Genomic DNA, 13,184 nt, shown 5'->3' on the forward strand with positions numbered 1-13,184 from the left:
TGGTACCCCCAACCATAAAATTAGTTTTGTTGCTACTTCATAACTGTCATTTTGCTGCTGTTATGAATAGTGATGTAAATATCTGGTATGCAGGATGTATTTCCATTCACTGGACCAAACTGGGCACAAATACCTGATACGCCCAAATTTGAAAACTGGTGGGATTGGGCGGGGGTGTGTGTGTGATTTTTGTCCTGTGGGAGTTGTAGTTGCTGGGATTTATAGTTCAGCTACAATCAAAGAGCATTCTGAACTCCACCAATGGTGGAATTGAACAAAACTTGGCACACAGAACTCCCATGACCAACAGAAAATACTGGAAGGGTTTGGTGGGCATTGACCTTGAGTTTTGGAGTTGTAGTTCACCTACATCCAGAGAGCACTATGGATCTGGACCAAACTTGACACACTACTCCATATGCTCAAATGTGAGCCCTGGTGAAGTTTGGGCAAAACAGACCTTGACATTTGGGAGTTGTAGCTGCTGGGATTTATAGTTCACCTACAATCAAAGAGCACTCTGAACTCTACCAACGATGGAATTGAACCAAACTTGGCAGACAGATTGGAAGGGTTTGGTGGGTATTGACTTTGCGTTTGGGAGTTGTAGTTCACCTACATCCAGGGAGCACTGTAGGCTCAGACAATGATGGATCTGGACCAAACTTGACACAAATACTCAACATGCCCAAATGTGAACACTGGTGGAGTTTGGGGGAAATCGACCTTGACATTTGGGAGTTGTAGTTGCTGGGATTTATTGTTTGCCTACAATCAAAGAGCATTCTGAACCCTACCAATGATTGAATTGGGACAAACATCCTACACTGAACCTCCATGATCAACAGAAAATACTGTGTTTTCTGATGGTCTTTGGCGACCCCTCTAACATCCCCCTCACAACCCCTCCAGGGGTCCTGACCCCCAGGCTGAGAAACACTGTAGTAAATGGTCTGTGGTTTGCTCTTCTCCACACTCGCATGTTGCAGACTCCACTTTATAGCCCCATTTCTTAAGATTGGCTCTGAGTCTCGTGATGCCAGACCACAGTCTGTTCAGCGCCTTCCAAGTCGCCCAGTCTTCTGCATGCCCAGGAAAGAGTCTCTCATTTGGTATCAGCCATGGCTTGAGGTTCTGGGTTTTAGCCTGCCACTTTTGGACTCTCGCTTGCTGAGGTGTTCCAGCGAGTATCTCTGTAAATCTTTGGAAGCTATTTCTTGATTTAAGTCGTTGGCGTGCTGGCTGATATCCAAACAGAGGATGGGCCAGAGATGTCACTGCTTGGTTCTTTTCATTACTAACTGCTACTTCCCAATGATGTCAGGTTGTGCAATACTGGCTAAACAGTATAACAGTAGACATCCTGTGATAATGTTTCATGTCTCATTAAGAGCCACCTCTACTGTTTCAATGTGGTGAGATGTATTCCACACTGGGAATGCATATTCAGCAGCAGAGTAGCAAAGCGCAAGGGCCGATGCCTTCACTGTGTGTGGTTGTGATCCTTAGGTTGTGCCATTCAGCTTTCATATGATATTATTTCTAGCACCCATTTTTTGCTTGCTAGTCAAGCAGTGCTTTTTGCAAATCAAAGCACAGTTCAGAGTTTTTTCGGGTTTATTTATGTCATGAGCGACTTGAGAAATTTGCAAGTTGCTTCTGGTGTGAGAGAATTGGCTGTCTGCAAAGACGTTGTCCAGGGAAAGCCTGGATGTTTGATATTTTACTATCCTTGAGAGGCTTCTCATATATCCCCACATGGGGGCTGGAGCTAATGGAACTCAACCCGCTCTCCCCGGATTTGAACCGCTGACCTATTGGTCAGCAGTCCTGCCGGCACAAGGGTTTATTCCATTGTGCTACCAGGGACTCCCCGGTTCAGAGTGACTCCCAGGTATTTGCGTGTGCTACAATGCTCCAATGAGGTTCCTTCTCAGGTAATCTTCAGAACTCAAGATACTTGTCTGTTCTTAAGGTGAAAAGCACATGTCGGCCTTTGATGGATTAGGAATCAGATGGATTTACCCTGTAATAGGCAGTAAGAACACCTAAAACTTTGGAGAGCTTCTGTTCAACCATTTCAAAGCTCCCTGCTTGAGCGGTGGTGGCACGATCGTCAGCATAGTTTAAACTCTCTGTCCCTTCTGGCAGTGGCTGGTCATTTGTGTAAATGTTGAACATTGATGGAGCAAGCACGTTCCTCCGAGCCAGGCTGTTCTTCTGTTTCCACCATCTGCTTCTCTGTCCCTGAAACCCAACAAAAAAGCTCCTGTTTTGTAGCAGATTTCCTGTGAAGCAGGTGAGGTGGTAATCCTTTGTGATATTATACATTTTTCTCAGCTGATGATTTACAGTATCATAAGCTGCTGACAGGTCTATGAAGACAGCTCCTGTAATCTGCTGCCTTTCAAAAACATCTTCCCAGGTGAACTTCCTAATGATGATGGTGGTGGTGGTGGATAGTAAAGAGGAGGCCTCCTGATGACTGCTGCACACAACTTGTCCATCATGTTGTACACCGCAATGAGTCACCAGTAGGCTGAGAATTGCGGTATATAAGCGTAGTAAATAAATAAATATAAGCGTAGTAAACTTCCATCAACCTCAGCTATTCCATGAAGCAACATGGAAGTTGTAGTCTTTTAACACATTTAGATGGGACCCAAGTTGCAACCTTGGGATGATTAGTTTATCAATTAGTTCAAAATACATTGACTTAAGGACACATGTATATACACATTTCTTTGAAGTCCCTGAGTTGCATCTACTCTGTAGAACGAATGCAGTTTGACACCAATTTTGAACTACCATTGGAAGATGTAGTTTTGTAAGGCCTTTAGCCTCCTCTAGGTGTATCTACACTGTAGAATGAATGCAATTTATGCCCCTTTAACTGTCATGGCTCAATGATGTGATAGTTTGGGAGTTGTAGTTTTGCAAGGCCTGGATTTTCTGTGTAAAACAACTTCCATGATTCCATCGCAATGAGCCATACCAAGGGTTGTCACGCTGCATTCATTCTACAGTATAGATCAAGCATGGCCAAACTTGGGCCCTCCAGGTGTTTCACTCTTCAACTCCTACAATTCCTGCTGTAGGTGCACCAAAACCTTTCTTAAAATTTACTCCTAGAAATCCTGCTGAGATGACCTTTTTTTGTCCCAACAAAAAGGAAGCAACAATGGAGAATCTGCAGCCAGGAGAAGGCACTAAACTGGAACATAAGTTCAGCAAGACCCAGCATTCCTGGATTAGGCTTTAAAAGAAACCCTTCGTTAAGACAAGCAAAAGGCTGAGACATTAATTAACGGAGAGTGTCAGCTATTCCCAGGAGAGGCAGAAGGTGCAAACATGGCAAAGCTGGGCTTCTAAGCAGCACTCCTGCGCGGCCTCCACGCTGCAGAACAATGGCCACTTTCACTCAGTGCCATGGGATCCTAAGAGTTGGAGTTTGGTGAGGGCCTGGACTGGCTCATAAGGGAGGGTACGAGTTGCATCAGTCTGTACTGAGGAATGGATACAGGTTGAAAACCACTTGAACTACCATGGCTCCATTGATAGTATCCTGGGATTTGTAGTTTGCACTCTTTGGCAGGGAAAGCTAGAGAGATAAATTGGATGAATAGATCGATCAATGATACATCGATAGAGATACTAGATAGATTGATGATATATAGAGATAATAGATAGACCGATAGATAGATAGACCAATAGATAGATAGACCGATAGATAGATAGATAGATAGATAGATAGATAGATAGATAGATAGATAGATAGATAGATAGATAGATAGGCAGGCAGGCAGGCAGGCAGGCAGGCAGGCAGGCAGGCAGGCAGGGTGGATGGATGGATGGATGGATGGATGGATGGATGGATGGGTAGGTAGGTAGGTAGGTAGGTAGGTAGGCTGGACGGACAGACGGAGAGACAGACAATAGAGATGATACACAGATACTAAACATACAGAAAGATAGATACTACAGAGAGATACCAGATATAGATTTAGATGATACATAGAGATGATTGATAGCTCAACAGAGAGACAGACGGTACACAGAGATGATAGATAGATAGATAGACAGACAGACAGACTACCTCAATCAATGATACATAGAGATGGCAATTGGATGGATAGATAATTGATACACAGAGATACTAGACAGAGATGGATGGATGGATGGATGGATGGATGGATGGATGGATGGCGAGATAAATGATACATAGAGATACTAAGTAGAGATGGATGGATAGATAGATAGATGGCACATAGAGATCCAAGATAAAGAGAGATTTAGATGATTCATAGAGATGATAGCTAGCTAGCTAGCCAGACAGACAGACAGACAGACTAACAGACAGACAGACTACCTAGATCGGTGATACATAGAGATACTGGATGGATGGGTGAATGGATGTTTGATAGATGATACACAGAGATACTAGATAGGGATGGATGGATGGATGGATGGATGGATGGATGGATGGATAGATAGATAGATAGATAGATAGATAGATAGATAGATAGATAGATAGATAGATAGATAGATGATACATAGAGATACTAGATGGATGGATGGATTGATAGATGATACACAGAGATACAAGATAGGGATGGATGGGTGAGTAGATAGATAGATAGATAGATAGATATCACATAGAGACAGAGATGGATGGATGGATAGTTAGCTAGATAGATGATACATAGAGATACCAAGTAGAGATAAAGAGATTTAGATGATACATAGAGATGATTAGATAGATAGATAGATAGATAGATAGATAGATAGATAGATAGATCAATAGACCGACTACCTAGATTGGTGATACATAGATGTACTGGATGAATGGATGGATGGATAGATAGATGATTGATAGATGATACACATAGATGCTACATAGAGATGGATGGATAGATGGATGGATAAATGGATGGATGGATAGCTGGATGGATAGATAGATGACACATAGAGATACCAGATAGATAAAAATAGATGTAGATTGATCATACATAGAGATGATGATGATAGATAGATAGATAGCTGATAGATAGATAGATAGATAGATAGATAGATAGATAGATAGATAGGGATTTAGATGGATTGGCAGGGAAGCCCTCCCGGGCTTGGCGCAACTCCTTGTGAACCTTTCCTCATTCCGGCTGCAAAAGTGTCCTGGTCGCTCATGCGCAAACCCTTCACCGCACCAAAAACGTCCCTGTGGTTAAGTGGCTTAATGATCAATTCCTCAGGACTGGTCAGCAGCCAGTTTCGAACAGAGTTGGGGCTTCTTACAAGACGATGTCGGCAGAGGAGGACTTGCACCTTGAAGCGGCTGCTTCGCCGCAGTTCAGCATTTTGGATGTGATTGTGGTGGTGGCCTATTTCGTCTTAAACTTAGCAGTCGGCATTTGGGTAAGAAGGACTCATCCCTCATCTGTGGAGTATGATTATGCATTACACTGATTTATATACTGCTTTTCGTCTCTTAACGAGACTTAAAAGTGATGAACAGCTCTTAAAATCATACTATATGCTAAAGACTATAAACACTAAAACTAAATTAAATCTAAAGAGGCATTGTTTTAATCCCTCTCTTTGGGTGCATCTGCACTGTTGAATGAATGCAATTTGGCACTGCTTCAATCGTCATGGCTCAATGGTATGGGATCCTGGGAGCTATAGTTTCCCAAGGCCCTGAGCCTTCTCTGCCAAAGAGGGCTGCTGCCTCACCAGACTGTAACTCCCAGGGTCTCGTCACATGGAGCCATGACAATTCAAGTGGTACGAAACTGCATTAACTCTACAGTGTAGATGCACTTGTTGACTGCATTCCCTTCTCCCCCAATTGTCTCAGTCTTCGTGGAGAGCAAACCGAAGCACATTAAGTGGCTACTTCTTGGCTGGGAGGAGCATCGCGTGGTGGCCGGTGAGTCCATGCCTTGCTCCTTTTTCGGGGGGTTCATCACCAAGTTCAGGTGCATAAAACATAACTTTGAAATGCATTAAAGGAAGGGAAGTAATTTTTTGTTTTTTGGTTTGAAGATCGGAGCGTCCCTCTTTGCCAGCAGCGAAGGATCAGGCCTTTTCATTGGTTTGGCTGGGACCGGAGCTGCCGGAGGGATTGCCGTGGCTGGCTTCGAATGGAACGTAAGGGCAATTTATATTATATTATATTATATTATATTATTTATTTATTTTTTATTATATTTATCATGTATTTTTATTTTTATTTTACTTTTTGTTTTATTATTTTTATTATATAATATATTTTATCATGTATTTTATTTTATATATTGTATTTTATACTGTATTTTTATTTTTATTTTATTATTTGTTGTTTATTTTATTATTTTATATTATATTTTACATGTATTTTTATTTTTATTTTACTTTTTACTTTATTATTTTTATTATATAATATATTTTATCATGTATTTTATTTTATTATTTTATATTTTATATTATATTTTATCATGTATTTTTATTTTATTTTATATATTGTATTTTATACTGTATTTTTATTTTATTATTTGTTGTTTATTTTATTATTTTATATTATATGTTATAATTAATTTTTATTTTATTCTTATTATTTATTTTATTATTTTATATTATCTATTATATGTTACAATTTCTTTTTATTTTATCATTTGGTCATTTGCTTAATTGGTGATCGCTGGCACCTTCCAAGTAATTGAGTTAAGAATCTTCTTTGGATTTAAGTCCAAACTTGAAGGGGCTCGATATAATATAGCACATTATGACATAGCACAGCACAGCACAGAATACCATACCATAGCATAAGACAATATAATATAATATAGTATACTTATAATACGTTTTTCCTTCTCTTCTCCATCCTGTATAGGCCACTTACGTGCTCCTGGCATTGGCCTGGGTGTTTGTACCTGTCTATGTTTCCTCAGAGGTAAGTGGAGACTCAGGGTGCATCTACACAGAACAATTAATACAGTTTGATACGCCTTGAACTGCCACTGCTCCGTGCAATGGAATCCTGGGAGTTGCAGTTTGGTAAGACACCAAACTCTCAATATTCCATAGCACTGAGATATGGATGTGTGTGTGTGTGTGTGGGTCAGGAGTGACTTGAGAAACTGCAAGTCGCTTCTGGTGTGAGAGGTGACTTGCAGTTTCTCAAGTCGTTCCTGTCACAACAAAAAAGAAATAGATAGACAGACAGACAGACAGACAGATAGATGATGCATAGATAGAGATACTAAATAGATTGATAATATATAGAAATATTGAATGGATGGACAGATAGATATAGATGGATGATACATAGTTAGATGACCTAGAGATACTAGAGAAAATGCTGTACAGAGATATTAGATGGATGGATGAACAAATGGACAGATAGGTATATATAGATAGATAACAGATAGATAGATAGATAGATAGATAGATAGATAGATAGATAGATAGATAGATAGATAGATAGATAACACATAGATTAAGATGATATATAGACATATTGGATGGATAATTGGACAGACAGATACAGATGGGTGAGAGAGAGATACTGGATAGACGTATAGATAGATAATACATAGGTAGAGATACTACACAGATAGATAAATTATACAGATAGATCTACAGTAAATAAAGGATACATAGTTTAATAAAGATACTAGATGGATGGATGGATGGATAGAAACAGGCAGGTAGATAGATAGATAGATAGATAGATAGATAGATAGATAGATAGATACGTACATATATTGAGATGGATAATACATAGATACTAGGTTGATGATAGATAGATAGATAGATAGATAGATAGATAGGTATGTAGATAGATAATCCTTAGAGATATCAGACGGTTAGATAGATATAAATAGATCAATCAAGAGAGATGATAAACAGATCAATGTTCAATGGGGTCTGGCACACAATCTCTTTCTTTTGCCAGATCCTGACAATGCCTGAATACCTCCAGAAACGATTTGGTGGAGAGAGAATCCGGATGTACCTCTCGTCTTTGTCTCTCCTTCTTTCTGTCTTCACCAAGATCTCGGTGAGTGAGATCCCATGTCCGCTTTGGGTTTTAGTCTGAACTTTATATATTTTTAAATTCCTTGACATCCTGCTTTCTGTCTAAAAATATTGAGGGCAACGCATAAGTAAAACAATTCCTTGCTAGCACTGCAAACATCTGTCAGTCTGTCTGTCTGTCTGTCTGTCTATCTATCTACCTACCTACCTACCTACCTACCTACCTACCTACCTATCTATCTATCTATCTATCTATCTATCTATCTATCTATCTATCTATCTATCTATCTATCTATCTATCTATCTATCTATCTATCTATCTATCTATCTATCTATCTAGGCTAGATAGTGTAAAAGGATTTGGTCTTTCCCAATATTTTTCAGATGGTGAAAGCGTATTTCCACTCTCTGGCCACCAGGGGCCGCTCTGCCTTAACTTTATCACTTGTGTTGTTTACTATTAGAGTCAGACTTCTGCATTTGAGTTTGATTTTGGGAAATATTATTATTTGCTGGTTTTGGTCCAGATCCATGGCCAGTGGGGTTCACAGCGCACTCTGGGTGTGGGTAGACTACAACTCACATCTTCCACGGTCAATCTCTTCCACACTCCTCCCCCCAGTACTTAAAGTTGGTAATGATGGGTCTGTGTGCCAAGTTTGGTCCAGATCAATTGTCGGTGAGAGTCACAGTGCTCTCTGGATATAAATCGACCACAACTCCCATCATCTAGGGTGAATTCCCCACCATACCCCTCCAGTATTTTAAGTTGGTCATTGGGAGGTCAAGTTTGGCCCAGATCCATTGTGGAACAGCCTTTCAAAGGAAAAGATCCCACAAATGTGTTGGAATTGAAGACCCATCTCTTCTGGCAGGCCGACTCAGTCATGAATTTTAAACTTGTGTCTTGAGTTCTAACCTTTGCTCTTTGTATTTTAATATGTGTTTTATAGAAATTGCTTTTAATATGTGCATTTTATAGAATGTTTAAGATGATTACCTGCTTTTAACTATGTTGGAACCCACCTCGAGCCACAAAGATGGGTGGGTGAGAAATAAAATTACACTATGCAACAAAATTTGAAAAAAGAAATCTGTTCCTGGTTTGATAGTATGATTTTCTGCTTTATTGTGGGGTCCTTACTTTGAAAATCATTATCCTCCAAGAATTTTGTTTTTGTGGTTGCCGCAAACTATGTTGAATTGGTTGAGACTCTATGACAGCGGTTCTCAACCTTTCTAATGCCGTGACCCCTAAATATCTCATGTTGTATTGACCCCCAACCATAAAATTATTTTCGTTGCTACTTTATAATTGTAATTTTGCTACTGTTATGAATCGTAATGTAAATATTGGATATTTATTTATCGTGTCAGGCAACTGAACAGTTGTATTACATTTTTGACAGAACAAACAAAGAAACATACAAAAGACACAGAGTTTGCAAGCTTGGTAGTTGATTAAATGTCCTTTGACCAGTATTTGGCCACTTGGAGTGTTTCTGGTGTTGCTGCAAGAAGGTCCTCCATTGTGAATGTGGCAGGGCTCAGGTTGCATTGCAGCAGGTGGTCAGTGGTTTGCTCCTCTCCACACTCGCATGTCGTGGATTCCACTTTGTTGCCCCATTTCTGAAGGTTGGCTCTGCGTCTCATAGTGCCAGAGCGCAGTCTGTTCAGCGCCTTCCAAGTCGCCCAGTCTTCTGTGTGCCCAGGGGGGAGTCTCTCATTGGATATCAGCCATTGATTGAGGCTCTGGGTTTGAGCCTGCCACTTTTGGACTCTTGCTTGCTGAGGTGTTCTAGCGAGTTCTAGCGATCTTAGAAAACTATTTCTTGATTTAAGTCGTTGATGTGCTGGCTGATACCCAAACAAGAGATGAGCTGGATATGTCTCTGCCTTGGTCCTTTCACTATTGGCTGCTACTTCCCGGCGGATGTCAGGTGGTGCAATACCGGCTAAGCAGTGTAATTTCTCCAATGGTGTAGGGCACAGACACCCTGTGATAATGCGGCGTGTCTCATTAAGAGCCACATCTACTGTTTTAGTGTGGTGAGATGTGTTCCACACTGGGCATGCGTACTCAGCAGTAGAGTAGCATAGCGCAAGGGCAGATGTCTTCACTGTGTCTGGTTGTGATCCCCAAGTTGTGCCAGTAAGCTTTTGTGTGATATTGTTTCTAGCACCCACTTTTTGCTTGATGTTCAGGCAGTGCTTCTTGTAGGTCAGAGCACGGTCCAGAGTGACTCCCAGGGATTTGGGTGCGCTGCAATGCTCCAGTGGGATTCCTTCCCAGGTCATCCTCAGAGCTCGGGATGCTTGTCAGGATGCTTGTCTTGGATATGCAGGATATATTTTCATTCTTACAAAGTTAACATCATTAAAGCATAATGATTAATCACAAAAACATGTTTGGGGGAGTATGGACAACGCATGATGAAATTTGCAGTACCGTCAGCTCTGACTTCCACAGACTACTGAGACCCCCACAAATTACAGACCTAGACCAAACTTGGCATATAGAAAAATCCATGACCAACAGAAAATACTGGAGAGCCTTGGGGAAAATAGACCCAGACATTTAGGAGTTGTAGCTGCACCTGCAATCAAGGAGCATTCTGAACTCCACCAACAATAGAATTCAACCAAACTTGGCATACAGAATTCCCGTGACCATCAAAAAATACTGGAGAGCTTGGGGAAAATAGACCCACATATTTGGGAGTTGTAGTTGCACCTGCAAGTAAGAGCATTATGAACTCCAGCAACGATGGAATTGAACCAAACTTGGCATACAGAACTCTCATGTACAACTTAGCACCTAGAATCATAGAATCATAGAATCAAAGAGTTGGAAGAGACCTCAGGGGCCATCCAGTCCAACCCCCTGCCAAGAAGCAGGAATGTTGCATTCAAATCACCCCTGACAGATGGCCATCCAGCCTCTGTTTAAAAGCTTCCAAAGAAGGAGCCTCCACCACACTCCGGGGTAGAGAGTTCCACTGCTGAACGACTCTCACAGTCAGGAGGTTCTTCCTCATGTTCAGATGGAATCTCCTCTCTTGTAGTTTGAAGCCATTGTTCCATTGCGTCCTAGTCTCCAAGGAAGCAGAAAACAAGCTTGCTCCCTCCTCCCTGTGGCTTCCTCTCACATGTGTATACATGGCTATCATATCTCCTCTCAGCCTCCTCTTCTTCAGGCTAAACATGCTCAGCTCACCTACCTGGCAGGTGGTGAGAGCTGGGCACCAGGGGCCCCGCAGCAAGGGCCAATCCCAGATCCAGCAGGCAGCCTGGCAGGCAGTGAGAGTACGGCAATGAAGGCCCCATGGCAGGACCCTGGCCCAGTTTGGAGCCTCTTATTTATTTATTTATTTATTTATTTATTTATTTATTTCACTTACTTATACCCCGCCCTTCTCACCCCGGGGGGGACTCAGAGCGGCTTACAGAGGAGGCACAATTAGATGCCCAAATCCATTGACAAGCAGTACAAAATACAAAGCAATTCAACAATTAAATTAAAAACATCAATACATCATAAAATAATAAAACAATCTCATGCTCAGGGTTCAGAGTCCATATATCCATTCCATTCCATTTGCCCTTGTCTATCGTCAGATCCTTAAATTAGTTGTCAGAATGACCAAAGGCTTGGTCCCACACCCAGGTCTTCAGTTTTTTCCTAAATGCCAGAAGGAAAGTCGCCGATCTAATCTCCCCGGGGAGTGAGTTCCACAGGTGGGGGGCCACCACTGAGAAGGCCCTGCTCCTCGTCCCCGCCAACCTCACTTGTGATAGTGGCGGGGTCGAGAGTAGGGCCTCCCCAGAAGATCTTAAGCTTCGAGATGGGATGTAGAGGGAGATCCGTTCGGACAAATACACTGGGCCGGAACCGTATAGGGTTTTGTAGGTCAAAACCAGCACTTTGAATTGTGCTCGGAATTGGATCGGCAGCCAGTGGAGCTGACGCAGCAGGGGGTGGTATGCTCCCTGTATGCCGCTCCGGTGAGCAACCTGGCTGCTTCTCGCTGGACTTGTTGAAGTTTCCGAGCAGTCTTCAAAGGCAACCCCACGTAGAGTGCGTTGCAGTAGTCCAACTGGGATGTGACAAGAGCGTGGACCACCGTGGCCAGATCTGACTTCCCAAGGTACGGGCGCAGCTGGCGCACAAGTTTTAATTGTGCGAAAGCTCTCCCAGCCACCGCCGAGACCTGGGGTTCCAGGCTCAGCGGTGAATCTAGGATCACTCCCAAGCTGCGAACCTGCGTCTTCAGGGGGAGTGTAACCCCGTCTAACACAGGCTGTAACCCTATACCCTGTTCGGCCTTACGAGTGACCAGTAGGACCTCTGTCTTGTCTGGATTCAATTTCAATTTGTTAGCTCTCATCCAGTCCGATGAGCAGCCAAACACTGGTTCAAGGTCTGGACAGCCTCCTTGGTGACAGGTGGAAAGGAGTGACAGATTTGGACATCATCTGCATAGAGATAACATCTTAGTCCGAAACTCCGAATGATCTCTCCCAGCGGCTTCATGTAGATGTTAAATAACATCGGGGACAGAATTGAACCCTGTGGGACTCCACACAACAACGGTTGCGGAGCCGAACAGGTGTCACTCAATAACACCTTCTGGGTCCGTCCCTCCAGGAAGGATCGGAGCCACCGCAGCCTGGAGCCTGGCTCATGTTTCTGCCAGGTCCAGCAGGTGGTGAGACCAGATGACGGAAGGCCCGTGGCCAGGCCCAGGCTCTGCGTGAAGCTTCTCGCCTGGCTCACGCCTCCTCAGCCATTTTGGGGAGGCGGTGGGGGGGGGGGGAGATGGCACCATGACCCCTCTCAACTGGCCGATTGACCCCTCAGGGGGTTGCGACCCCTAGGTTGAGAACCGCTGTTCTAGGAGATATTCATTGAAAAACTTTAGCAAAACATGCTGCAAGATATCCCTTCTTCAAAGACAAAGTTTTGGCAGTTTGAAAACTTTTCCCATGTTTTCAGGATAGAACCAATTAAGAAATGAAATTTATAATCCAGGAACAAAAATCGTGTTACATAGTGTTGTTGTTGTTGTTGGCAGGAGTCACCATGTTCTCTGCAAGTGGAAGCCAATTTGGAAAATACATACAAATACACGTAGAAGAGAGAGAGAGAGAGAGAAAGATTGACTTTT

General features: G+C 42.4%; 1 protein-coding gene across 2 annotated transcripts in view; it reads left to right on the plus strand.

Moving 5' to 3' along the window:
• The first annotated feature begins 5,298 nt into the window (after positions 1-5,298).
• The window catches only part of LOC132782105 (sodium/mannose cotransporter SLC5A10), an 84,448-nt gene continuing 76,562 nt past the window's right edge, over positions 5,299-13,184 (plus strand). The window contains exons 1-5 of one of the 2 annotated variants that reach the window (XM_060786784.2): positions 5,299-5,412; positions 5,855-5,926; positions 6,043-6,147; positions 6,869-6,928; positions 7,934-8,038. In XM_060786784.2, the coding sequence (XP_060642767.2) occupies positions 5,299-5,412; positions 5,855-5,926; positions 6,043-6,147; positions 6,869-6,928; positions 7,934-8,038 (456 nt within the window). Of the gene's footprint in view, positions 5,413-5,854; positions 5,927-6,042; positions 6,148-6,868; positions 6,929-7,933; positions 8,039-13,184 lie in introns of those variants that run through there. The other variant, XM_067461893.1, reaches the window with a different exon arrangement.

This window comes from Anolis sagrei, chromosome Y (genome assembly GCF_037176765.1).
Source record: "Anolis sagrei isolate rAnoSag1 chromosome Y, rAnoSag1.mat, whole genome shotgun sequence".
Taxonomy (NCBI): Eukaryota; Metazoa; Chordata; class Lepidosauria; order Squamata; family Dactyloidae; genus Anolis; species Anolis sagrei.